The sequence below is a fragment of the Pipra filicauda genome, unplaced genomic scaffold (assembly GCF_003945595.2).
Source record: "Pipra filicauda isolate LSUMZ 115617 unplaced genomic scaffold, ASM394559v2 scaffold167_size3244652_pilon, whole genome shotgun sequence".
NCBI lineage: Eukaryota > Metazoa > Chordata > Aves > Passeriformes > Pipridae > Pipra > Pipra filicauda.
Genome location: NW_024104184.1, coordinates 1,383,229 through 1,410,534, shown reverse-complemented (window position 1 = coordinate 1,410,534; position 27,306 = coordinate 1,383,229). Strand labels below are relative to the sequence as shown.

General features: G+C 40.6%; 2 protein-coding genes and 1 long non-coding RNA gene across 3 annotated transcripts in view; 1 reads left to right on the top strand and 2 right to left on the bottom strand.

Moving 5' to 3' along the window:
* Positions 1 to 2,173: 2,173 nt before the first annotated feature.
* LOC113993651 lies at positions 2,174 to 6,295 on the bottom strand. The gene is made up of 2 exons (XR_005562860.1): positions 6,172 to 6,295; positions 2,174 to 2,517 (listed from the first exon to the last, which is right to left on the bottom strand). It is a non-coding gene; the product is annotated as an uncharacterized LOC113993651 (long non-coding RNA).
* Positions 6,296 to 6,380: 85 nt separating this feature from the next.
* DLD (dihydrolipoamide dehydrogenase) lies at positions 6,381 to 26,598 on the top strand. The gene is made up of 14 exons (XM_027731997.2): positions 6,381 to 6,482; positions 7,341 to 7,416; positions 8,195 to 8,274; positions 11,865 to 11,933; positions 14,297 to 14,366; positions 14,739 to 14,839; positions 15,174 to 15,317; positions 15,483 to 15,584; positions 16,736 to 16,926; positions 18,282 to 18,452; positions 18,838 to 19,027; positions 19,399 to 19,536; positions 20,835 to 20,924; positions 21,077 to 26,598. The coding sequence occupies exons 1-14, from the start codon at positions 6,444 to 6,446 to the stop codon at positions 21,140 to 21,142; spliced, it is 1,527 nt and encodes a 508-aa protein (XP_027587798.1). The 5' UTR covers positions 6,381 to 6,443; the 3' UTR covers positions 21,143 to 26,598.
* LAMB1 (laminin subunit beta 1) overlaps positions 23,978 to 27,306 on the bottom strand; it is a 43,176-nt gene continuing 39,847 nt past the window's right edge. The window contains exons 31-33 of the mRNA XM_027731971.2: positions 26,743 to 26,919; positions 25,310 to 25,469; positions 23,978 to 24,421 (exon numbers count right to left, since the gene is read on the bottom strand). Of these exons, the coding sequence (XP_027587772.2) occupies positions 24,285 to 24,421; positions 25,310 to 25,469; positions 26,743 to 26,919 (474 nt within the window). The 3' untranslated portion in view covers positions 23,978 to 24,284. The remainder of the gene's footprint in view (positions 24,422 to 25,309; positions 25,470 to 26,742; positions 26,920 to 27,306) is intronic.

Sequence of the window (27,306 nt, the reverse complement as noted above, 5' to 3'; positions counted from 1 at the left end):
AATTAAATACTGCACAGTCACTGCATTTTTAATGGCTTTGTTTGAGGACAACAGTGAGATTTTAATTAACATGAAAACTTTTATGAAAACTTTCCACTTCAGTTTAGACTTGCGTGTTTTCCAACAACAGTAGAACAAACTGATTTTGCAAGTGTTTAAGAAATACAGAATATTTGCAATTTTGGGTTTGATTTTTATTGCAAACCCGAAACTGTAACTGGAAGCTTGAAACAAATGAAACTGGGGGGCTTTTTTGTTTTACATGTGAAAATTAACTGGCACTTTATGATCAACTCTGGTATGAATGCTTATTAAGAAGTTTAAATGGGCAACAATAAATTAAGCACAGAAAAAGGAAAACAACAATCACACATAACCCTAATTCTCATTGCAAAGACCTTGAATTATAGGCATTGCACAATTTTATTCTGCAGTGAATCATTTTTTTGCATAATCTACTAGAAATAACACACAGGCCTTCATATATTGCATTGGCCTCACTCATAATCTCTTTTCTAATTAGGTCACAGATTTTCAGAAGTGTAATGTGCAGGAAATGGAATTTTACAAGGTACACCAAGTTACTGATATGCAAAGCCACTCACTGCTATTGCAAAATAAATGATACCCAGAAGGAAGTCAGATGGAAGGAAGTTGAAGGGAAGGACATCAGACCTAGAGCTCCCAGTGTCTTTCTGCAGTGCAGACTTGATAAATTAAGCAAACTAACGACTAAAGGGAGATTCATCCCTGCCTCCCTTGAGGGGCAGCAGTGCAGTCGTATCCCAGGAATGCCGAGGGCAGGACCCAGTTGAACAGCCCGAAATGCCCAACCAGCACCCAAAGTTCCTCAGGCCTATGGAGGCCTTCCTTCATAAATGGGATGACCTTTTTTCTCATCAGCTTTGACTGTATCAAAGTTTGATGTTTAACGTAGATCACCAAGGCCCCTCTCTGCTCAGCATATGGCAGAGACCGCTAAATTGGAGGAAAATCCTTGACACCCACCTTGGGACAGGATGAATAACCCTCTCAATCAATAACCCTTGCCAGACTTTCTGCATCTCCCACAGGAGCCCAGAAGACTGGCTTTCTATTAGACCTGTTAAACCAGATGTCTGACCCGGACAGCTGCAATGGGATGAGATGAGTCCTGTGTTGATTGCTCACTTTCCCTGTAAAATAAAAGGAGACGCAGGAATCCTTGAAGGCCCCAAGGAAGATTGTCTTGGCCTTGGTGCGTGAGTATAGGACAGGCAGGCTAGGCAGATAGGATCTTCTGGGTGCTTATTTTCAAAGACAGCTTACCACCCAGGGAATTTAGATACCTGCTTTAGGAGGATGGCTTCTCTAGGTGCCTAACATTTAAATGCAAAGAAGTGTCACTCCCTCAGGTGAGGCAGCTGGATTCTACCTCACTCACAAGCTACTGCCAGGGGCAGGGTGCTGGGTGTTTAATCATGGTATGTGTCAAGGTCTTAGGTATGCAATGTTTCAGCTTGGACCAGTGCCCTTTTCTGCAGTCACCGTGTGATAAGAGACAATCCAAATGGATCCTGCCACTACCACTGGCTCTGGCACCCTTTATTGGGTCTGAGACTCCTTTTTATCTTCCCTTTGGCTCAAAAATGCTTCAACCTCCCCAACCCCTACTTGCCTACGTGTGCTCCTTCAGAGCTCCAACTAGCAGAGGAATGTCCTGAGCACTTAACTCTCCTGCTAGCATTTGGGAGCCACAGATCTTTCTAAAATATCTATTGAACAAAGTACATACCAAGTCTCCTGATACGCTTTGTCCTGCCTTTTCAATGAATATGAGATATGCTGCTATTTTGCATCTGGCCCAGTTTCTTTCCATCATCCTTCCTATTTATTTCAGACCGCTCACATATTGGTGCAGAACCTCAAACAGAGGTGAGGGACTTGCAGTAGCTTTCTCTGCACTTCTCTTCTTGCTTTACCACCAGAGTGATAGGAAGCTTTTCTAAGCAGAGCAGTAAGCTGAGTCTGGAAAGCAATACAGTATCCTGCTTTGGCAGGGTATGTAAGGATGCAAAACAAAATGCCACCCCTGTCTCTGGATATGCTTTGTCCTGCCATGGTGCCCCATCTGCAAATGTGTTTTGTTAATTACAGCTTTGTAAGGTACAAAACACTCATGGCCACCATCCAATCCTTGGATGGAGTGTGGTAGATATTTTAATTTTGTTTTCTCAAGTCAGATCCAGTGTAATAGTATATCTAGATTGATAATATTGATATGTACAAATAAACACGTGTGAATAGATATATACGTAAAAATCCAATTTGTAATGCAAGAAAATATTCAGTATTCCAAAGAAATAGAATGCTCTGCTTCTCTCTCTAACACATCCTTGCAGCTCTGTTAGTCTATGCAGCCATGTTGCCCTCTGCTGACTTCAGCCTGTGCTGGCAGCCTTCCTCTGGCTCCAAGTCAGAGCTGACTCTTGTTCTCAGAGCAGATAACCAGGAGACTTCATGAGGCAGTTTCTTTCCCTAAACAGAATCACAGAATGGTTGAGCTTAGAAGGGACCTCTGGAGGTATCTGATCCAACCCTCTGCTCGAGCAGGGATGCCTAGAGCCAGTGTGCCAGCACTGTTTCTGGATGGCTTTTGAGTATCTCCAAGGAGGGAGATCCCACAACCTCTCAGGGCAACCCGTGCCAGTGCTCAGTCACACTCACAGTAAAATGTTTCCTGATATTTGGAGGGAACCTCTTGTGTTTCACTCTCTGCCCATTGTCTCTGGTCCTCTCACTGGGCACCACTGAGAAGAGCCTGGCTCCACCCTCCCTGCACCCTCCTTCAGGTATCTGTATACACTGATGAGATTCCCCTGAGCTTCTCTTCTCCAGGTTGAACAGTCCCAGCTCACTCAGCCTTTCTTCAGAGGAGAGATGCTCCAGCCCATGTCTGTGGCTCTTTGCTAGGCTCTCTTCAGCATGTCTGTGTCTCTCCTGTACTGGAGAGCTCAGAACTGGACCCAGCACCTCAGCTGTGTCTCCCCAGTGCTGAGCAGAGAGAAAGGATCATCTCCTTCCTCCTGCTGGCAAGACTCCTCCTCACACAGCTGGGATCCTGAATCCTGCAGCGGCAAGGGGACATTTCATGAGTACTCATGGATGCAATAAAAAGTTGCAGTGCACCCAGGTACCGTAACCACAGTGTTCATGAAAGGAGTGCCGCAACCAAAGAAAGGTGAGATAGTCGTGCCAGGAGCAAGAGAACAAAAAGTACTCAGGTGTTCATGGTTTACAAGTCCCACAGTCCTACAGTCAAATCACTGGTCTTTATGATCTTTATTACTCAGAGACGTAAAACCTCGAAAAAGTATTTTACAGTCTCTGAACTTTAGCAGAGTTTCCTGGAAGGTTCAGAACATTGGTCCCAGCCACCATGACCCCAAAGCACAGGCATATAATGGGCAAGGCTGTTCAGGTGACTGTCAGGGCAGAGGTGAATGGGATGGAGAGGTCTAGCCCTGTGTTCCCTCTGTGCCCCTTTGCCTTCCACGGAGACACACTTTGATTCCTCCTGCATTACCCCATATTTCCTATACCCTCTTGCTACTCCTGGGTGCTGTACCTATCATCACACAGTCTTCCCTTCAGTGGCCATGGTAATCAGCAGCATTTTCTCTAAATTGTGCTGCACAAACCCACAGCTGAGCCCTCCACCAGCACACAGGGAGTGCAAAGAGCTGCTGCATCTCTGCAGAGATTGCCCCATGGGGCTTTCCAGCATCTCTGCTGGGGCTTCAGCTTTATTTTTGGAGGGAGATTGGGATGGGCAGCTGTGCTCTCTGCCCTGTCCTGTTCTTGCACTGGCTACCCAGACATTGCTCTCTTAGTCAGACATGACATGTCCGAAGCATGGCCTTCAGAGGCTTCAGTCATTTCTTGTTGCAGAACATGGTCTTGTTCACTGCTAGAAATAACAACCTGCTCATGGCATTCAGATTTATATCTGAAAAAAAAAGTAATTTCCTTAAAAATACTCATGCACTGCCAGTGCAGAGGGGAGAGCTCCAGTACCCCAATGTGTATCAGGACTGGGAGAATCAAAACATGTTGGCTTAGTACTTTTAGCATGCTAAAGCTGGAGCATTTTTGGGTTTTATTCTGTTTGGTTAGTGAGGATGGGAGGAAACGATGGGGACTTGATCCTTGGAAGCATTGAGGACTCCGGGATGCTTTCTCATCAGGCAGCTTAAGAATTAGGGGGTTAAATGTAAAAATATTGGGCACATACAGTCTCCAGTGTTCCTGGAGGGGCAATCAGAGAAATCCTTATGTAGAAAGACAGAAGAGGGATTCCAGCCATTGAAAATGGCCTTTCATTTTTCCCTGGCTGTGTGGGAAATAGCAGAACACTGCCACCTGATGGAAACACTGATTTTATGAAAGAAATTAGAAAGTATATCTAGAAAACTTGAGAACTTTTTTCCACAAAAAATATTTTCAATTTCAGGCAAGATAGGGAATCAATGTTATGATCTATGTTGCATATTACTTACCTAAAGCCACGTTTAGGAGTTTTTAGCATAAATTGAACAGAATATTTTCCATATTCTAAACTATGTGGAATTCGGTATAGAAGGAAAATGGTCTTGGACCATTGCTTTCTTCCCACAAGCAACAAAGGATTTAAGTTTTCAAATACGAATGTGCTGAAGTGCAACTAACAAAGGATTGCAGAGTGTGCAATCTATTATTCTAGAAGAAAATATATATTCTGGAAAAATATATAAAATATCTGGAAAAATTATAAAAATGTCTCATTATTCTAGTTCATTTTTTTCCTGATTAAATGAGAGCAATTATTCCAAGTCACTTGAAAGTCTTTCCAAAATATCTTAGATTTTATATTTTTGAATATTTTAAAAGTTGAATTTATGCAGATTTCACTGTAAATCAGATGGGAGAGGTTTCCTTCTGAAACATGTAGTTTCCCTTTCTCTGTCTGTGCCCAGGTGTTGTTCTAATGCAGTCAATGTGGGTCTGGGGGCTGCTTTGCTCATCCCAATGTTCCCTTTGGTGCCAGGTGGGGCCATGAGTTCCCAAGTACCAGCACAGGTTGAGGGTTGACCTGCTAGAGAGTAACTCTGCTGAGAAGGACCTTGGTGGATGACAAGTTGACTAAGAGCTGGCAGTGTGCCCTTGCAGCCAGGAAGGCCAATAGTATTCTGAGGTGCACTGGGAAGCAGGTTGAAGAAGGTTATGCTCCCACTCCACTTGTCCAGAGTGAGGCCACATCTGGAGAACTGTGTCCAGTTTTGGGCTCCTCAACACAAGAAAGACATGGAGCTACTGAAGAGGGTCCAGTGGAGAGCCAAAGATTAGGGTACTGGAACATCTAGGCTAGGCTTGTTTAGTGTGGAGAAGACTGAGAGGGGATCTCATCAATACATATAAATGGCAAGTTGAATATGAGCCAGCAGTGCCCTGGCAGCCAGGAGGGCCAACCATGTCTTGGAGGGCATCAGGTGCAGCATTGCCAGCCGTCAAAGGAGGTGATTGTCCCGTTCTGCTCTGCAGCGGTGTGGCCTCATCTTGAGTTTTGGTCACCACAATATAAAAAAGACATTAAGCTACTATAGAATGTCCAAAGGAGAGCCAAAACGGTGGTGAAGGGCCCAAAGGCAAAGTCTTATGAGGAGCGGCTGCGGTTTGTTTAGCTTGGAAGAGACTGAGGGGAGGCCTTATAGCAACTACAACTTCCTCACAAGGGGAAGCGGAGGGGCAGGTGCCGATCGCTTCACCCTTGTGACCAGAGACAGAATTTGAGGACACAACAGCAAAATGAGTCAGGGGAGGTTTAGGTTGGACATCAGGAAAAAGTTTTTCTCTCTGAAGGTATTTGGGCACTGGAACAGGCTCCCCAGGGAAGTGGTCACAGCACCAAGCCTGTCTGACTTCAAGAAGCATTTGGACAATGTTTTCAGGCACTTGGTGATTCTTGGAGTGTCCTGTGCAGGGCCAGGAATTGTACTCAAGGATCCTAATGGGTTCTTTCCAACGCTGCATATTCTATGAGTCTATAAATATCTCAAAGGTGGGTGCCAAAAAGGTGGTGCCAGGCTCTTTTCAGTGGTGCCCAGAGACAGAACGAGGAGCAACGGCCATAAACTGAAACCCAAGAAGTTTCACCTCGGCATGGAGACCTTTTTTATGTCGAGGGTGGCAGAGCACTGGAAGAGGATGGTCGTGGATCGCCCCTCTCTGGAAACACTCCAACGCCCCCGGGACGCGCCCCTGTGTCCCCTCTCCAAGTGCCCCTGGCTCGCAGAGGTTGGAACAGGACGACCCGCCCACACCTGACGGCTCCGCGCTCCGCCTGGCCCCGCCCCCTCCCGCCCGCCACTGCGCCTGCGCCTGCGCGCGTCCGCGGAGTCCTTGAGGGCCGCGGCGGTACCGCAGACATGCAGCGCTGGGGCCGCGTCTCCTGCGCGCTCGCTCGGGTACGGCGGCGGCGGGGCGGCCGGGGAGAGGCAGGGGACGGGGTCGTGCCGGGCAGCTCTGGCCTGAGGTTTGCTCGACCCCCGCACCCCGCCGGGAGCGGCCGGGAGGGCGGGCGGGCGGAGCCGCAGCGGGTGCGGGCCTTGTCCGCGCTCTCCTCCCTGCTCTGTTGTCGCTCCCGTCGCAGCTCGGCCGGACAGAGGGGACGCGGCGGCCACGGGATCCTCACGGTCCCTGGGCCCAGGGAGCAGCCTCTCTGCTGCCGTGTGTTTGCCGGTGCCCGGCCCGCAGAGGCCGCGGCGGCTGCGGAAAGCGCCGCTGTCAGAGGGGGTGATCCCCGCCCTTGGGCTGCGGGACCGGGGGCTTCGCAAATGCTTCCAGGGACATCCTCTGCTCCAGTTACGGAGTGATCCGCCCTTGAGATGCTTGTACCAGCTGTTCTGTGCTGTCCTATTACCTTCTTGTAAAGGATAAAAAACCTTGCCCACCGGAACCTCCTCTGGGATGTTCGTAGGAAGTGGCTGAAGGGATGGTTACGGAACAACGAGACTCAAACTCCTGTAGATGTCTAACTTATGTCGTTAAGTGGTTTGAGAGCCCTGTGCGAAGGGTTGAAAGTTTGTTTGGATCGAGGCAGCCTTAGGCGAGCATGACCTGAGAGGAGGTGTGGTGACAGGCTGAGGTGGCAGAGCAACTTTTACCTCTTGTTCCAGTCGGTGCCTGCTGCGTCTCTTTATTCGTGCTGTTCCTGTTTTGGTTAACTGGTGACAGGAATTGTGTTCGCTTGTGTGTAGCTGAGAGCTTATTTTTCCTCAAAGGTAAACATCAGCTTTTAAAACTAAGTTTGTTTCCCTTTCTAGAGAAGCCGTTTTGATCGGGTTCATCATGGTCTCCAGGGAATTTGTGCAGTGTCACAAAGATCCTATGCTGATCAAGGTAATTAATTGTCAAAACTTTTTTTTTACAAAACCAACCCAAACTCCCTACAAAAAACAAAGCATTACTTCAGACTCAGAAATCAGTCTTCCAGGTGACAGTGGAATTGATGTCAGTGTGGAGATTTGGATGAAAATAGTGGTTTATTTACATTATTTAATGTCAAGCTAAACCTGTAAATAGAAGTTGAGCTTTATCATCACTGTTTGTATCGTATATAATTAATATTCCAGAGGAGAGTGTGGTTACAAGATATGAACTAGGTACAAAGTTCATAGCTTCTGCTGCTTTATAATCAATAGAAGTTGCATAGATACCTATTGCAGCCGTATATTCCCCTTTATAAACTGCTTTTGTGGTGTTCAGTAATCATTTATCTTTTGCTCTAAACATCAGTAGAAGCTATGCTGGAAAAATGTATAATAAGCTATTGACACATCTTGGGTTAAGTTCTTAAAGGATTTGTAGCAAAAGGAATGAGGAATTCAGTGTCTTCGTGTCATTTTACATTATTTTCCATGTGAAATTTAAGACTGGTTGTTTTTACTGTGGAATCAATACCTCCACACAACCTTCCCCTTTGTCCAGAAAGTTACTTTCAGGTACGAAATGTAACTTCCTTATCTAAACCAAGTTTATGAACTTGCATAATTTTTTAATATTTTGCTTTTTAAAACCAAATTTCAAACGTGAGTTATTTCAGAAATTAAAAAGTGGTGTTCCTGCAGTAAAATTTTAATTGCTGAAACAAAAGTAACTCAAATGTTCTCTGTTTCAGTTGATGCCGATGTCACGGTTATCGGCTCTGGTCCTGGAGGGTATGTTGCTGCTATCAAAGCAGCTCAGCTTGGGTTTAAGGTAAGATGAGACCTCACTCATAGCATAGTCACCCAGGTAAAGGGTGTTTGCATGATACTGAAATTCTTCTGTTGCATCTTGGGCCACCAGATGCTGTTGACATCTTTCGTTAATCTTTTGTTACCTTGCTTACCCAGATTGTACAGAATTTGAAATGGAGATGTGATGGGATGACTGTCTATAGCCCTGCTACTGACAGAGCTGCTCAGGACAGCTTGCTTTTGATTGGAAGTGATAATTGAGGTGGGCTTATAGCCCTGTGAAAGAGAAGTTGGGAAAGCAATGATAGGAAGGAATTTTTCTCTCAACAAAGTAAAAAAAAAGACAAGACAATGACTGACAAAAAAGCCACTGGAAAACTCCTGAAGAACAGACTGAGTGAGCTCAAAAGGGGGAAAAGCCACATTCAACTGATAGGCTTTTTGAATGTGGGTAGAGGAATTCCATTTCCATGTGAGAATTTTAGAGGCAAAAATATGTATGTAGAAATACTGCAGTATCTTATTTACATTTATTTGTGTTCATCTCTGCTTGTTGTCTTTGAGTGCCTTTTGGAAGAGGCAGCTTGTGTCTGTGTACTAATGATGTGTCATTGTTATTGAGAGTTATATGTGCATAACGCATTCTACGTATTTTTAAACTTTAGAAAAATCCAGAGTGTTACTTCAGCAGGATATGTTTTTGTCTTCATTCCTTAACATGAGACCAACCGACTCTCTTAGCACTGCATTATTCTTTTAATTATTTGGAAACCTGAGAAGGCAGTGCTAGCAGTCTTGAACATGTTTCTGCTGGCTGATATGTCACAATGTTTCTGAATTATGAAGAATAGACTTCATGATCAAAATGAGCTGGTTTGACCAGCTGGTAAGGACAGGAACTGCTGTTGATGAATGGAGCTCCATTCCTGGAACAGGGCCCCAGACAGCATGTAGTCTTCATCTTTCAGTATTTTCAGAACTTGGCTGTACAAGGCCCTGAGCCACCTGATATGTCATAGAATCACAGAGTGGTTTGGGACGGAAGAGACCTTAAAGATCATCTAATTCCAACCCCCCTCCCATGGGCAGGGACACCTTCCACTAGACCACGTTACTCAGGGCCCCATCCAGCCCAACCTTGAACACTTCCATGGATGAGGCAACCACAGCTTCTCTGGGCAACCCGTTCCAGTGCCTCACCACCCTCACAGTTAAGAATATCTTCCTGATAGCTAATCTCAGTCTATCCGCCTTCAGCTTAAGGCCATTTCTGTCCCTTCATGCCCTTGTGAAAAGTCCCTCTCCAGCCTTCTTGTTAGCCCCCTTTAGGTACTGGAAGGCTGATTTAAGGTCTCTCTGGAGCCTTCTCCAGGCTGAAAAACCCCATCTCTCTCAGCCTGTCTTCATAGGAGAGGTGTTCCAGCCCTGTGATCAACTTAATGGCCTCCCCTGGACTCACTCCAACAGGTTCACATCTGCCTTGTATGGGCCCCAGAGCTGGACACAACACTTCAAGTGGGGTCTCATGAGAGCAGAGGGGGAGAATCATCTCCCTTGATGTCTTTGGTGTTGACTGTGTTTGGAGCTGAAGGTTTGACTAGAAGGCCACCAGAGGAGGTACCTTCAAACTGAACTGGTCTGTAATTCTGAGTGTTGTCCCTCAGTGGTCAATAGTCTCACAACTGTGTATCTTTGGGTATCTTTAAGCCTTCTAATGTATAATGTATCAAAATATAAATATATGAGTTTCCATTAAGTTTTACATCTGTCTGTGACCTAGTGCAGATAACTGACTCGTCTTTATTCATGTCAGTGAATTTTTTTTTGTCATAATAAATACTTTTGCTTTGAGGTGTATGTTATTACTGAGCTATTAATAGTTGAGAAAAAAGGTGCTCCATGCTATGGGTTTTAATTAAGATTAAGGCCTTCAGCCACATAAATTCATGTTTGATTATTCTAAAGATATTTTTGTGGCTGCCTATATGCCAGCTTTTCTTGGAACAAGGCTGTCCTTGAGTCCTTCAAATCTCTGATTAACAATAGGATACCACACAAGGAGGTTAAAAAGTACCCTGGATTCTGTTTTTCATCATAGCAAAAAATAATCATGTCACACTGCTTTACAGATAGTCAGAAAGGGCAAAATCCTTGGACGTATTTATGCGTGTCACCTGTAGCACTGAATAAACATGGACGATATTTTTGGCATCCTTGAGGAATGTAAGATGTTTTTCTGAGACTGGCAGAAAAATAGATTCTAGAGTTACATCATCCATGGAAGAAACTGAGTCTGCTCTACTGAACTCCTGAACTTTTAACTTCCAATTTCAGTGCTATGTCTGCTAGCACAAGCATTAAGTCCTTGTGTCACCAACACAGCATCCCGTGTTATTGCCAACAGTGTTCTCTGGGCATTGGCTTTCCAACAGCTTTGCCTGGCCCTGTCAGGGAAGTTGATTTAAAGCGGATGAGGCAGAACATCCTTGTTGAGTAAAGGCAGGAGCAGTCTGGTGCTGTTTGATCCACAGTGCAGCTTGTAAAGCTCTTGGATTGTGTTTTATATATTTGTGTGCTTGAAACAAGAGGAAGGGTAGGTAGAGGATCAGCATCTCACCGTCTTCTTGTAATTTGAATTCTGCTCTTGCTGTTAGCATCACCCCTACCCTAGCACAAAAGCAGCAGTTTAAAGAAATTATGAAAGGGTTTCACCTGGGTAATTGCTTTTCAGCAGACTGGAGCCCTTAGAGTATAAACCAAGGAATGATTGTTTTGAGTATGTATGCACCTTGCAAAGAAGGAGATGCCAATTCTTTTGCTTCTGTAAAAATATTTTACGATATTCTCTCCCTCTTGCTGTTTTTATATGAAGTTTTGGCAGTTGTTTTTGTCCTTTGCACACTTTGATGTTGGTAAGTTGATGAGAAGGAGATGGAATGTTTTCCATAACTCTTGGTATTGACCTTATTTTTGTTGGGTTTTACTTTACTTGATTTTTATTTTTTTCTTTCTTTATAGCTAGTGGCATAACTTTATAGGAATGGGTCTTACAGGGTAGTGTGTTCAGAGGGGGAAATGTTTGTGGCTTGGGGGTTCTGTTCTGTTTAGTTTTCTTCAAAGAAATTATTACTTCATGAGATTTTACTCTGTGCTGGTTCACTTATCTGTTGTTTGCTTGTTTTTATGCATCTTTTGCAAGATTTATATTTTTTGCTTTTTGCAGGTTTTTTTCTGTACTTGTAAGGAGAATGTTTTTCATAGAACTGTGTTGTATTTATTTGAGGCAACTTTGTAGATTTTTGAAGTAGGATAGCACTTAAACTTGTATAAAAGGATGAATGGTGCAGTGGGGAACGTGGCTGTCTTCTGGTGGAGAATTTTGTGACAAAGAACTATTTCATGGGTTTTAAGTTAGGAAAAAAATGAGGGAAGGAAAATCTGAGCTGCAAAATAAATTTAGCAATTAAATTAATGAGACATTTGCAGAGGTAGGATTACTAGATAATTGCCTGATCTCTGACATTAATTCTAAATTGTGATATATCCTATAAGGAAATGGTAGCACAGTATTGCTAAAAGTTCTTTTTTTCTCCTGTTCTTTTTCCTCAGACCGTGTGTGTAGAAAAAAATGCAACATTAGGTGGAACCTGTTTGAATGTTGGATGTATTCCATCCAAGGTAAGTGTACATAGTTTGTCATAACTGCATTAAAACCAGCAGACATTATATGCATCACTTGGAAGAAGATTAAGGAGTTTCTAAAGACAGACATACGTTATTTAAAAATCAAAATTGTAAAGTAAATGAGCTGAGGATACAAATAAACATAAGGAACAAAAAGGGTTAAAATTTTATTTACTATTTCTATTACTCAGTAGAAATGTTTTATTTGCAAATTTTGCATTGTGGTCCTTCCCAGGTGGGAGAAAGGACATGTATGAAAATCAGAGGTACATACAGATGTATCTCCTCACTCTGAGGTATTGAGTCTCTGTTGTAACCAGTAATGACTATTGTTTCAGACTGTTATCTCTTGTCTACCTGAACTGTTTCAGATGGTTGTACCTCTTATACCATGAACTCCTCCTATCAGTTTCTTAAAAATAAACCTGTAGCTTTGTCTAAGATGATGTTCTTATGTTAAAGGAATGCTGAACTGTGTCACTAGATGAAGAGAAAGTAAATCTAAATTAGAGATTTTTTTGGTTTCTTTGACTGCACCAAGCTTGGAAGAGACCTGTCTCTCTCCATTGGCTGTAGCAAGAGCCTAGTTGATTAGCTCTTGAAATATTCATCTAAACTATATCAGTATTGTCACCAGCCCCAGAGATGGCCTGGAGGGTGGGGCTAGTGGTGCTTGTGTCGAGTAGTGCAGGTGGGGAAAGGGTGAGTCCAAGGCATGCACTCTGAAAGGAAGGAGAAGGAAGAAGTAGTTCAGAAGAACCTAATATTTGACATTGTCAATGCAGTTTTAAGTAATTTCAGACCTAGGCCCTTGTAAGAATAGTGCTGTTGCTGGTGAAAGGAGTCTGCCTCAATTGCACCCAGCAGGTGAAGGAAGACACTGGTAATGTCAGGTTTGTAATGGCTGTAGTGAAAACCATAATATTCTTAACAAGGTCTCTCCTAACTGTGTTGCTATTTCTAATCTGTTTGCTCAAGAGGTTCTATTAGCATGGGAAGAGAAAATACAATATAAATACCAAGTTCTTTTAAATTATATATTAATTTTTCTAAAGATTTTAATAATAGTTCTAATGAAGCTCATAATAGCGTGGTATACAGAGGCACCATTCAAAAATTTCAGTCTACACAATGTTACCTTGAAAGTTTGGAACTCTGCCAGGATCTGTTTGACTTCTTGAGTCCCTTTTTGTTTTTCATCTGTTGAAGTTCTTACAAAAATATTACTGAACCCATGGTTAAACTTGAATGCTATCCAGAATTTGTTTCAATGGCAATAAACTTCTTAAGAAATGGATATGTAGGCTGCATACACTTAGGCAGTAGCAGATTATTCAAATATTTCTTTCTGGAAAGCCACCCAAAATAATACATTGGGCATGGATTTTTTCTTTCTAATTGCTGAGGTCTTAAGCGATGGCTGTATCTATAAGTAATGTAGATGTTACAGGTTTGGGGTGGTGACAGTTATGTGAAATGGAGACATTAATTTTTAAGACAGTTGATAAGACTTAGTCATAAAAATGGAATGATCTTTTTTTGATAGTATTAGTTCCACTCAAGCATATCTATATAGGCCAAGTGTCTCAAAATGTCCTTTTAATCCTTTACTGTACCTGCTTTAGATTTCAGTCTGTGCAGACTTGCACTGTTGACCTTCTTGTGAAGATACTGATAGTTTCATCTTAGAGGTGGCTATAGTGAAAGAATCAGTTTGCTTAGTAAGATCCTCCCCTAACTATATTGTTATTTCTAATCAAAATACAATAATTAAGGTTCTGCATTTCGAGCTGCTGATTTATAGCCATCCTTATAAAAACTGTGCTAATTTTATCTGTGAAATCTGGAAACCCATGTACCTGAGCTAGCTCCTAGCAATCCAGCTTCAGCTCAACTAGCTATGCAATTTTAGTAACTTAAGCACAACAACTGAAAATTGAACTCACATGTGTCTACACAGGCAAAAATCTTAACAGGCATTTCAGTGTAGATTTTCCTCATCCAGGTTTTCTGTATCTTCTCTTTGGCAGTCAGAATCATCTTTCTTTTGCTCTACTTTTTTAATCCCTATGGAGTAATTATCAGTTTCTCTGGTTGAAATGTGCAGAAAGGATAGGTGTGGATTTAACCATTTTCTATTTCTGTGTTAGCTATGTAACTTTATAAAACACTCAGGAAGAGTTACTGTGTACAGGTTTGGTGTTTGAAGTATACCTTTTTTAATACCTACATCAGGCTTTTTCTTAATAGCGAGATGTTTTGCACATAATATCAGATTTTTGTTTTCTGATAATATAATAAATAACTCATTCTTGTGAATGTATGTCCCAGTTCACATTTTTATGTGTCTTTTTTAGGCCTTGCTGAACAACTCACATCTGTATCACTTGGCCCATGGAAAAGATTTCGCTAATAGAGGAATTGAAAGTGAGTGTGAAGAACAACTGTCGGTGACTGTTAATATAAATGGTTTCCATCAACAAGCAAATTTAATCTTTCAAATCCGACTGCTGTGGTTTTCTGATCAGAAAACTTTTTAGACTTTATAAATAATATCCTTTATCTGTCATTTGGAGGCTTAGGGGCATGTGTTTGCTCCTCAAACCCTAAATAGATAAGTTATATTTGCAAAGTGTAACACTGATTTTTAACATAGGTGTTGTTCAGTGTAACCTTTAGCATTTAGTAGGGCCATTCAACATATCAGAGCTGTTAATTGTGTTGAGCTTAGGTCCTTTAAGATTAAAACACAGCAATGCTTGATGTAAGTTTTCTTTTTTTTTTTTTTTTCAACCTTAGTTTCAGGAATCCGTTTGAATCTAGAGAAGATGATGGAACAGAAGAGTAGTGCAGTGAAGGCATTAACAGGTGGAATTGCTCATTTATTTAAGCAAAACAAGGTTAGTTTGGATTGTAAACTAAGGTATATCCATTTTTCTGATCTGAATTTCTTGCTTTTTACACTTCCATATTGCCACATAAATTTATTTGAGTGGCTGACTCAACAAGGGCAGAATTTGAATGCTTCTCTTCTAGAAAACTTTGAAATGATCAGTTCCTTCATTCTTAATCTACTTAGAAGAATAGTATATGATTACTTTGTGATTTGTACCAGATAGTGATGTAAAGGTGTGTGTTAGCAGCCCCTCTAAACATTAGTGAGGTTTGAATGAAATGTAGCCAAACTTACATAAGGAATTTGAATCTGACTTTACTGTGTTCTGATTGCTGAAGGTTGTACATGTATCTGGGTTTGGAAAAATAACTGGCAAAAACCAAGTCACTGCAACTAAAGAAGATGGCAGCACACAGGTTATCAATACAAAGAACATACTTATAGCCACAGGCTCAGAAGTTGCTCCCTTCCCAGGAATTACTGTACGTATTTGAAATGTTAAATGTACTTTTTTCCAGTGTCTTATAGCCACATAATTTAATGTGTACAATTTTTTGCATCTAACTGCACCTCACCTTCTGTGTGTTTCCTATATAATGTGTAAAAGAGATTGTAAAACCTCCATTCGTGCATGTCTTTGTCATTAGATTGATGAAGATAATATCGTGTCATCCACTGGTGCGCTGTCACTGAAAAAAGTTCCTGAAAAGATGGTTGTCATTGGTGCAGGAGTCATTGGTGTGGAACTGGTGAGAGTGTATTTAAACTACTTGGTCTTAAACTTATAAAGGAACAGGGCGTTACTTTTTGTTGTATTTGACAATGTTGCTGTGATTTAACAGTGGAGGGGGTTGTAATGAATCTGCTCAGACTTCAGAGCCTGCTAGCTCCTTTTTTTACCAGAAAAGCTGGGATGTGTTTGTGGGATCAGTACTTCTACAGCTGCTTAGATAAACAGAGAGATGAGAGGGGAACATATAGGGCCTCACATGTTTTATTTTTCTTTTTTGGAAGGGCGAGGGTGTGGGGAGATGGTGTTTAACTTTTGCTGAGGTTTATACCTGCTCTATGTATAGATGAGACAACTCTATTTTAAGGGAAGTTCACTTTAACTCACGATGAATTGTTGTGTTTAGGAGTTAATCCCAAGAAATTTTTAATATGATATGATTGTTTGATAGAATATGTACAATCAAAGGAGTGGAGACTTTGTAGTTCATCTTGGTCTGAGTCCTTTTGCCTCATACATACAGAGTTCAAAAAGAATTTATATTTGCTAGTCTTGCAACTGCTTGAAACTTTGCACATCTGCTTAGCCTGCTGACCATTAAGCAGGGAAGGAGAAAGCAAAGTGAAATTCTTTACTGGATGGGTATAGGTGACTGCAGATAAGTAGGGTTTATGTGGGTTTTGTTGGAGAGGCTGATGATTGTGGTTATGCTTATATGGCTAAATACATACAGAAGCAGCAGTGGTTCCATTTTATTGCATAAAACTTCCCTAATGTGCTTTGTTTTGATTAATTTCTAGTGCTGTTACACCACTAGTAATTGCCTTTGAGTTTTGCTTTCAAAATCTTTGATTTTGAATTTCTTTTATACCTATAATGTAAAACATACATGAGTTTTATACTTAGTTATTTTGTTAGCTATTTCTTTAAAAGCCTAATTCACTAAATTCAATCATCGCAGTTTGGGGTATGCAAATACTTTTTTTGATGGAAAGGTTGGGGACAGTTGGACTTTCTTCATTTTACACTGTAACATTTGTAGAAACTGATCAGTGCTGTTATGTGTTGTCCTACTTTAAAAAAGTTTACAGTCTGTGGTAAGTATTAGAGTAAAAGTGTCTGAAGTTTGCTTTTTAAGAACTCTCTTTACCTGTGTTGTTGTGACTACAGGGGTCAGTTTGGCAGCGCCTTGGTGCAGATGTCACGGCAGTTGAGTTCATGGGCCACGTTGGTGGAATGGGAATTGACATGGAGATCTCTAAAAATTTCCAACGTATTCTTCAAAAGCAGGGATTTAAGTTTAAACTGAATACCAAAGTTACTGGTGCTACCAAGAGACCAGATGGAAAAATCGATGTAGCGTAAGTGTTTAACATAAAACTGGGGGAATGCCATATATATCTTTCCTCCCAATACATCAAACCTGCTTAAAAATGCAGTCTGATATTATTTTTTAAACAGGAAAAAAATGCATTTAGAATGAAACTTAATTCTTTAGTAACATATAATTTTTATCCTCTATTGTAGTTTACAGAGCTCATAATTTTGGATTTATTGAGTCCTAGGTTGCTTATACAGGAGAGGGTCCATTGACTTGAGTTGCGGGTGTGGTGGGATAAAACCAGTGTTGTTATAATGAGATCACTAACAAAAATAGAACTCTAAATTGTTCTTTTCATGAAAGATATTTGCTTCTGGTATAATTAGCATAAATATGATTGTTCATACAGTCATTTTCAAGCCATTAAATCTTGGCTGCTTACTGGAAGGGTCATTTTGTCTATACCTCCTCTTGTGTCAAAGTAAGTGTGGCAGAGATTTTATTGCTCTTGAGCAGAAATAAATGAAACTACCCAAAGAGTGTTATTTTAATGATCCCACTCAAGCCCTTTGAAGTTTTATAGATGAATAGTTAGTACAGAAACACATAAAGCCTATTTGCTTTGTAAAAGTTTGTGTTAACATATTCTCTATGCAGAAATTTTGGTTTAACAAAATGCTTAATGTTACTTAATGAAAGTAAACTTAATTGTTTCTTCACTGAAGTCTTTAGATGGTGACTTGTATTTGCTGTATCACCATAGCTAGGGAGATCTGTCCTCCACTGTCAAGGTCCAGAGTTTGGGCTTCTTTACATGCCATGCTGATGCTGGTTGGATTTCTCACATAGTCTGTTTCTACATCTAGAGTTTTATTTTGTTTCAGGACTATGGTTTTGAAACACACTTCCTACTTATCTTCACTTACCACGCTTTGCTTCTTGCACTCCGAGAGCACGTGAACTGAACTTGTTCTGAATGTAGTTAAACACAAGATGCACTTGAGGGGATGCATGTGATGCAGGGCAGCTGCTGATAAGTGTTTGGTACTCAGGCCTAAAGCTCAGAATACATGGCCCTACCCCACCTCAAAAGTACTTTGGATGCCAAGTACTCAGCACCAATTGTTTTGCTGTATGGGTCATGCTACTTGCTAGTGAAAATATACCCTAAATTTCTCTAACAGTTGTTAAGAAATGTAGTAAGAGGTGTTGTTCCTTCCTCCCTCTTCTACTCCTAAAGTCTTGCCGGGAGGAAGCACGGGGCAGGCTGAATGCAAATGCTTTGGGTGTCACATCCAGCCAGCAGGTCACCACCTGAGTCATAGCAGTTACTAGTCAGAGAGAGGCAATGCTGCAAGTTTACAGCTTAGTGGTTTTCTCCTTATTTTTCTATAGTGTTGAAGCTGCTGCTGGTGGCAAGGCAGAAGTAATAACTTGTGATGTGCTCCTAGTTTGCATCGGTAGGCGTCCTTTTACAAAAAATCTGGGTCTTGAGGATCTTGGAATTGAACTTGATAAGAGGGGGAGAATCCCAGTCAATAACAGATTCCAAACCAAAATTCCAAAGTAAGTAAGACTAATTTTTTTCTTACTCTTTTTTTTAAGCAGAACACTTATATTTAAAGTTTAACCTACTAAAGCACTTTATATTTTTAATGGCAGAATATATATTTATTTTCTGAGGGGAAAACTCAAGATATATGTTTTATTTCAGGAACTAAAAAATTTTATTCAGCCTTTGAAGTTTTGTAACTTAGAAATCACTGTGTATTTCATGTCACTAAGTACCTCTTGAAGTGTGTTCCTTCTGTGAAAACTGCAAAAATGTAGTATTTTAATCTATTTTGATTAGAGTTTTCAGTAACTTGTTTCAAACAGACTTATATAAGGTAGCCTAGGTGTGCTAGGATGTTTTTAAACAGTGTCTTATTCTGTTTCATTGGTCTGATAGCATCTATGCTATTGGTGATGTAGTTGCTGGACCTATGCTGGCCCACAAAGCTGAGGATGAAGGCATTCTTTGTGTAGAAGGCATGGCTGGGGGAGCGGTTCACATTGACTACAACTGTGTTCCCTCTGTGATATACACTCACCCTGAAGTGGCCTGGGTTGGCAAATCAGAAGAACAGCTGAAAGAAGAGGTACCTTTTGTTTTTTCAGACAAAAACTGTTTTTCCACCTTGGGTGTGGTTTCACTGTATAGTAGTTTTTCTAACTACTTTATCCAGAATTTCTGCATCTGAATTTATTGCTTAGGGTATGATTCCTTTCTGCATACCACTCTCCCAAGAATCACAGTTTTAGTAACTTCCATTCTGTGACATTAATATTGTTTATTTGCAAATTAATCTTTATTAACCCCTTATGCCACTTTTGGTGGTGGTTCTTATACATTGCTCTGTGTGTCTCCTGTGTTTCATTTCTGTATTACTTCTGTTCATGTACTTAGCAAATTTTCTGTCTGGTTACATTGTTCTTGTTGGTCATTAACTCAAGAACATCTGTTTTGTAGGGTGTAGAATACAAAATTGGGAAATTTCCATTTGCTGCAAACAGTAGAGCAAAGACAAATGCTGACACAGATGGCATGGTGAAGATACTTAGTCAAAAATCAACAGACAGGATGTTGGGTGCTCACATTTTAGGCTCAGTAAGTATTGTACATTGTGCTGTCTTGGTCTTGTAAGTGTCTTTTTATTTAGTGTTGCACAGTTTTAAGACTAGTGGTTGAGTTAGGAGAAGCAGTGTTTGTTTCTCTGAGTTTTGTGGAATGGGTTTTTTTGGTGTGTTGGTTTTTTTTTTTTGGTGGTGGTGGGTTGTCTTGTTGGTTGGTTGGTTGGTTTGGTTTGGGGGTTGTTGTTTGTTTGGGTTTTTTTTTGGTTTTGCTTTGTTTTGTTTTGTCTGAGTTTTTTTAATGAATACTGCCAAACACTTGAGAGAACATCAGAAATTACTTAAGTTTTGGAAGTTGAGGGAGCTGAAAAGACTGTGGCTTTCTTGTTGGTGTTTTCTTTTTTCCCCTCTCTCTGACTTCAGACATCAGCAAAGCTGGTATCCTTATCTTGCAGTCACCAGCTCTGGAGTCGTAACTCATGGAACTTTGCATAAAAAAACCTTTGGGATATTCCCTGTTTGGGAAAAGTATTTCCCTCCTCTTCCCTAGTTAGACCCTAATCTTTCTCCATTTCATTTCTTAGCTTTAAATATTTTTTTTTTTTGAAAGAGCTATGCAGAAACACTTTCGTACATCTTTGTGTACAGCTCTCTTATTTAAGAGAAACACTAAAGCTGGTCTCAATAAAACATTATGCCAGTTATTTTCTCTTGCAGTTCCAGTAATTTAGAAATCAACACGACTTAAAAGGAAACACAACTTAAGCCTGACTCACACCAATAAATATCATTTTCTTCATTGGGAAAGGGCTGGGGGAAAAAATCTTATGATTGTGGATCTAAGTGCTAAAAATGTAACAGGAGACTTCACTGTTTTTGACTCCTCAAAGAAATTTTACCGAAGTAAATACGCATACATACAACAAATACAAAGGGGGGGTGCAGATGTAGTAACATGCTCTTGCTTACCTAGTTATCTGTTTCAGTTTCCAGGGGGACACTGAAGTTTTGGGTACACTTCAGCAATGAGGTACACTGTAGTTTTGAGAATGTGTATATTAACTATAGTGGAAAAATGCCCAGCTTTTGTACAACTCTCAGCAATGACAGAAAAAATACCCTCATTAAGAATTATATTTAGTTTTAAACTAGGTTTGAGTATAGTCACCAAATAAGTACTTACAACTTACATTAGAGCACAGCTGAAGTGCTAGTTAAAATACACAACTTTTCTTTTTTAGCAAAAAATGCTTATTTACAAGCTATTACTGATTCAGGAGAACCTGGACAACTGCATAAGGATTTGTGCTAATCGCAAGTACTATTAAATTACAGGGTGCTGGTGAAATGGTCAATGAAGCTGCCCTTGCTATGGAATATGGAGCATCATGTGAAGATGTAGCCAGAGTTTGCCATGCCCATCCAGTAAGTCTTTCCTGAAGTGACTGTTGAACACCAGTACACAGACATGCTGTTATTACATATACTACCTATTAATGACTTGTCTCAAATCTTCGTTTGCGAAGCCTGGCCATGATGATTAATGACTTGTAATTTTTTGTGTTTGCTCTCTACAGACAGTGTCAGAAGCCTTCAGGGAAGCAAACCTGGCAGCGTCCTTTGGCAAAGCTATCAACTTCTAAAATGGAAGAGCAGATCTTTGTACGTGTATAATACATCTCTGAAAACGGACTGTGGGCCCTTATGGAAGGTTGAGTCTGAGGATTTTAGGACCGAAATAAGTGAATCTCTTAATTTTAAACATCAAATATTTAAACAAGTAGAGTTTGGAACAAGTGGAATTATCCAGTCTCTGTAAAGTAAATACTTAAAATTACATGTTTATTTACATAATGAATGTTGCAGAAAAGCAGCCTGACAGAACTCACTTTTTCAAACCAAATATTTTGCTGCTGCATGGGATTATCAGGTGTGCTGGTCAGAACTCTGGGTAACTGTCCAGCATACCTTATGTTTTCTTATTTGAAGTAGTGATACAATAAACCAGTTGAATGCTGGCACTTGTAATGCCACTGGCACTTAAAATGCCACTGTCATTTCCGCACAAAAATGTGGTTCCTTCTGAAAGGATTAACTTTAGTATTTAACCTACTTCCTATATATGAGTACCAAAACTTGTTTTGACCTAGTAGTGTTAGGATGTTGGGAGAAGAGGGGCTCATATAGGTCAATTAAAATTATATTGACTTTTTAAAGAGAAAATTACTTTTGTGTGTGATTCTCCAGACGTCATGTTTTCATATTGAAAACTCAAAGGGGAAAAATCGAGTGCTGATTGAGAAATGAAGGATTGAAGACAAATTCATCATACTGCAACCTAGTCTTTTTTGTTCTTAAAGCATCCACTGTCCAACTCTCTTAAACTTGAAATGCTAACACTGGGTAGTGCAGCAGCGCTTCCTCTGAAGTGCTGTGACACGAGGGTATTCTGCACCTTCCACACGTAAGGGCTGCAGTGTCAGCTCTCCACACAATTAGGACATACATTCTTCTCTTCTGTTTTCTATTTCGTTCTCTCTTTCTGTCTCTTCTGTAGCAAGAGAGCTTAATAAATATTTGACATGGCTGGAGGGTCTTCTTTGGTTTTGTTTACTGATTGTATCCTATTAGTGTCTAGGTTGTTAAATGTGAAGAAACTCACAAACAAATGGCATTTTGGAAGATCCTTAATCTATATAGGGAACATGCTCAATTCCAGTAGCTCATTTTAAAGTTTTCCAGGGTGCCGCTTCTTTTTTTTGTTAGGCTCTTCTGCCTTGAAGAAAACCTTAATATCTGCTGGTATTGTGCATGTCCTGTTTAATTATGCCAGTGGAATGAGAAGTGTACCTTCAGAAAATGGTGCAACAGCTACTTGGTTTTATGTAGACAAGATAGTTACATCTTTCTACCTTCTTTATAGCTTCTTATTCAAGTATTGATCCATTATCTGGAGTGATGGAAATGTGTGCCAGCATTACCATTTTGTTAAGATACCAGTTCATCAACAAAACACCAGTGATACTCTTCTTTATTGTGGTAATTTTTTAAAATGTAGATGGGGTTAAACCGTGACAGCTCACTAAGCTGATCACCAGCTGATTCATGGATATGCTGGGTTAGTGAGTTAATGTGGATCTGTTTTCAGGTGGCAGTAGGAAGCTGCTGAAGGGAAAGCAAAGGTGAGACAACAGTGAGGGAAGAAAAGCTTGATTCTTCCAAAAGATCTTGGCATTTCAGAATCACTTCTACCTGCTACAGGTAGATGTTAAGTGTTAATCGTGTGCTTTGCAACTTCTTCTACAAGCCCTGCTCTTTCAGAAAGAGCTTTGTGGCCACTCCCTCCACCTCCCTGAATACTTGTAGCAGTCTTACTGCAGTTCATACCTGAGGTTCACCAGTTACAAATCCTTGTATCTCATTTTGTTCATGTTAAATGAAGTCTGGAAAGTCATGGAAACTTTTAATCAAGAATACTGCTAAGACTATACTGAAGACTATATTTTTCCAGACACTTAAAAATAAAATTCAAGGCCTTAAAATTTGTTAGTTACTTCTCTCACTGTCATTCCCATTCTAGTTGTGTACAAAGAGTGTTTGTAAAAGTAAGAGGGTCTACTGAGCCACCTGTCAGTGGTCTGATGGCTGTTAGAACCTGAGTGTTGCAAAGTTGGCAAACTTTTCAACAGCTGCTAAGTGTACTGGCAGTGAACTGTATGATGCTGGTATGGTAATCAATTCCTATAACGGATTTTTTTGTTGTAGCATTTGTAACCGATGAAGCTTAGGGATAATAATTTATTTAAACATCAGTTTGCTTAGTAAGTGATGTATCTTTCCATAGTTGTCCTGGCTTTCAGTGCTGTTTAGCGAAGGTTAGGTAAAGTGCCAGTCAAAGTATGTACAAAGATACAATCCTCGGGTCAGAGTTAGCAGTCAGGATGTGCACATTGCACTTTTTGGTGCTTTGTGTAGCTGATGGATGTTGTAAATCAGTTTGTGCCATCCTGTGTGTTTGTCTGAAGGTGCATTGTTGTACAGATCACTTTAAGTATGGTGAACCGGATGCTACTCTTGCACTTCTTAAAAGTCTTACTACTTGTGTTAAGTACAGGCTGTTCTTAGAGATCTGTCTGCATACAGCTTCTTAACTGGTTCACACTAAGTGCCCTGTGAACTTTTGTAGTTCCTTTCCAGACAGGATTAATATTCCAGGCTTGGTTTGTCACATAAATTTGGTGCATTCACCCCTTCAGTACTGACCTCTTCAGTTTCCACTTCGCATATCAAGTGTTCCTTAATCAGTGACATGAAACTAGTGTCAAGCCTAAACGGATATCATGCAGAGGGTAAATAATCCTTTCGGAGTACTGTGCTGTAACTAGCTAACCACACATGGATGGTATTTCTTCATATACTGGTAATTTGGTCTAAGTCACCATCCTATATTTCACAGTAATAGGAGCCCTTATTTAGAATTACATAGTTCAAGCCACTATTTTATTAGATCTCTAAGCAGTTTAAAAACAAGACTTGCTAAAGATTTAACTGATGTACCATTGCAGCGACTGAAAATAGGAAGGAACTTAATGAGTCATACTAGGTACATAGAGAGATACAAAAGTACTGTTTATTTTCAACATCAAAAAGTTATTTGTCTTTGGTTCTGTGACTTTAAAGTCAATATAAAACCTATTCACCTTATCAGGTCTGAGTGTAATGTCAAAAAGAACTAGTATAATACTTGTAAAACCCATCCTGAACACAAGCATTTCCCACTCCCATTTATAAGCAAGTGCTGTAAACAGCAACTTTTTGGCTGATTGTCTGTAAGAGGGAGCGAACTGTCTCTTCCAGCTCCACCAGCTGCTTTGCTTTGTCTTCCAGAACTTTTTGATTGTTTTCATATGTATTTTCCAGATCTGTAAGCAAAGGAAAGGAAAAACCAGCTTAATTTGGGGTGTTTTAATGCAGTGACATTTAAATTGCTCTAGTTATGGCTGAAGGCTGAAGTACTATTCATATTTATTTTTATTCTGCAAGATAATCTGATTGGGGGGGAGGGGGAAGGCAAAGGCTGGAATGGCACCTTTTTGTTTCCTTAACATTGGGATGTAAAGCAACAAGGAAGTTATTTTCCAGAGGTGGAAATTCAAAAGTATACCTTGATTCATGGTGAAAATAATTGTCATTCTTTGCTCTATGGTGGCTTTTACAGAACAGTGGTATGTTTTGGCTTCTGGTGATTAAGACTATTCAGCAAGTCACTGAAACTGTGCAGGAATAGCTAAGAGGGGAAGAATGAGTTCCTGGCCTGGCAAAACTAGAAGGAAAACCTAGTTCCCCTCCCTGGTAGCATCCCAGGGCAGATGGCCTCCTCCTGTTTCACTCAACCTTAACTGTCAACAGTAAATGTTAAATTAATCTGTAAACAGGAACTTGTGTCCTGATTAGCTTTTGTTTTTACAGCTTTCCAGGGTGGTGGGAGGGCAGTACTGCTTGAAGATGGGGGTCTTGCTTGAACAGGTTAGTCATCACCTAAGCACAGTAGTTACCTTCCTTCCCTGTAGTGGTTTCTGGGAGCAGTGATGGGTGCCATACCATAAGTTTGTCTCACCTATAAGTTTCAGCTTCTTTTATAGAAGTCTCTGATTCAAAAAACTGTATTGTGCCCATAAAAATAAGGAAAGGAGATCAAGCCTCAGTAACAATTAAGTTCCTTTCCCCCCCTCTCTTCTGATGAATACAATAACAGTGTGAAATTTCTTCATGTGCTTAGGTGCCAACTTACCTCCTCAGAACAGCCTTACCTTTGAGCAGCTGGAGTTTGCTGTTTGCTTGAGCCAGCAAGGCTTTAGCTTCATCTTGCAACATGCCGGCTTTCCTCCTGGCATCGGCCGACTCCTCAGTCTTCTTGGCAATGAGTTCTTCCACGGTTCTGTACTTGCCGCTCAGCTCCGTGTTGAGGACCTGTTCCAAATTCAAGCACAAGATGGAGCTCACGCGACAGCCAATACAGTGGGAGTTGGCATTTCCTCCTCTACCCTTACTAATCTGGGTGGAAGGAGAGACTATGCTGTTAGCTCAGTTAACAAAAGCAGGAACAGTTTCAGGGTATTTCCTGCTTACTATTCAAGACTTTAAGGGCTGGGGTGAAGACTCATAAGTTGCTCTTTTGCAGATCTGTGGCTGTTTTATAGCTTCAGTACTGTCACTTGGCAGGGATTTATGGGATTAATTTACACAGTTCTGTAACTAATTAGTTACACACTTCTGTAACTAATGTACAGCTGGAAAGCTACACATGGTAAGGAACTGGCACTGTTTTGGATTGAATGCTTGCATTTGGGGAGGAGTACTCTTGTTACCCTTTCTGTAATGAGACAGCTGACTAGTTTGTGCAGGTGAAGGTGCTGGAGAAGTCACAAGGTTGGTTTCTCAGCTGTGCTTTTCTCTGTGGGGTTAAGATTGAGAAGTCCAATGGAATTCAATCGTTAAGCAAGTTAACAAACTGCAGCAGTACTAATGGAAGTATCTTGTGTTTACTTGACAGCATCTGAGATATTACTTAGTGTTTGGATACTGTTGATTTGATGGATAATACAGCTCTCCTGGCAGAAAATGTCTCTCTGGAGACTGATGGGCTAACTACAGACAAGAGATAAGAGTAATGAAACTTCCTTTGGCAAATTGGTCAATTGTTTTGTTAATGAGCATTCTTTTGCTATTACAAAGGTGTTTAGCAGACATTGGGAGCAATGCCACCTGGTCAGAGAAAAAAATCTTGCATCTCTGATATTTAAAAATTACTTTGGTTTTATAATAAGGTCATGATTTTTCTTGTTGCTTGATTCCATGTATGCCAAATTCTGGGTTCCTTGTCCTGAAGCTGTCATTGTCATAGAACCATAAATACTCTACACAAGTGAAAAAAAGAAAGTACCAGGTCTCCTATGGCAGATAGTAAAGCTGAGGGCCAGAAACATATCTGTAAAAGGCTGACAGTGTGACAGGTTTCCTGCAGCTATTTTGGAACCTGAAAACTTCCCAATACTTCTCTCTCTGTATTTGGACCCAAGTAAAAAGCAGCTATCTTGGATAAGTGTGTAGACGTTGGGATTTTTTTTACCCCCAGTACATGACCAATAAATGTGATGGATCACATGTTTTCACTGATGTTCCTTTAGCCAAAGCTAAAGGAACATTCCTGGTATTCCCTTAGCATCTTTCCTGAGCTTCTCACCTCTTTAACTTCTTCAGCATTTTGTTTTGCAGTAATAATTTTGTCTTCTATGTTGTCCACATTCTCTGAATTTGTAGCAGCTTTTTGCTTAAGGTCTTCAACACTCCTCTCTAGTTCAAACAGACGTAAGGTAGCGTTGTTCAGTGTTTCTGCAGATGCTGCATTTTCAGATTCAATCTAATAGAAAGAAGGATGAGAGTTACACTTTCAAAAGACACCGGATATACTACTAAACTTTCTGGATATACTCTGCTCAGCTAATTAGTTTATGTCCATAGATCTGATTTAAAAAAACAGTTGTTTTAGTTTTGCTAAAAATGGCCAATCGCAGTCAGGGTGAAAAAGCCCACTGCTTGAAAACAGTACATATGAGGCTGCAAAAGCATTATTGAACATGGTGAAAAACGATTTGATTGCATTATACATGCAAGAGTTGCCTAATCTGCTGAGAAAACTTCAGACGTTTGACTTCAGCCTGTGATAATGGACTTGTGAAGCTTCTAAACTGGCCAAGCTTCATGGGTATAGATAGCACTATGGTGTCCTGAGGGCCTTGAGATGAAA

Coding starts and splice junctions, on each gene's coding strand:
- DLD (XM_027731997.2), top strand. CDS start 6,444: ATGCAGCGCTGGGGCCGCGTCTCCTGCGCGCTCGCTCGG. Junction 11,934..14,296: donor TTGGATGTATTCCATCCAAG/GTAAGTGTACAT, acceptor TGTCTTTTTTAG/GCCTTGCTGAACAACTCACA. Junction 20,925..21,076: donor GAGTTTGCCATGCCCATCCA/GTAAGTCTTTCC, acceptor TGCTCTCTACAG/ACAGTGTCAGAAGCCTTCAG.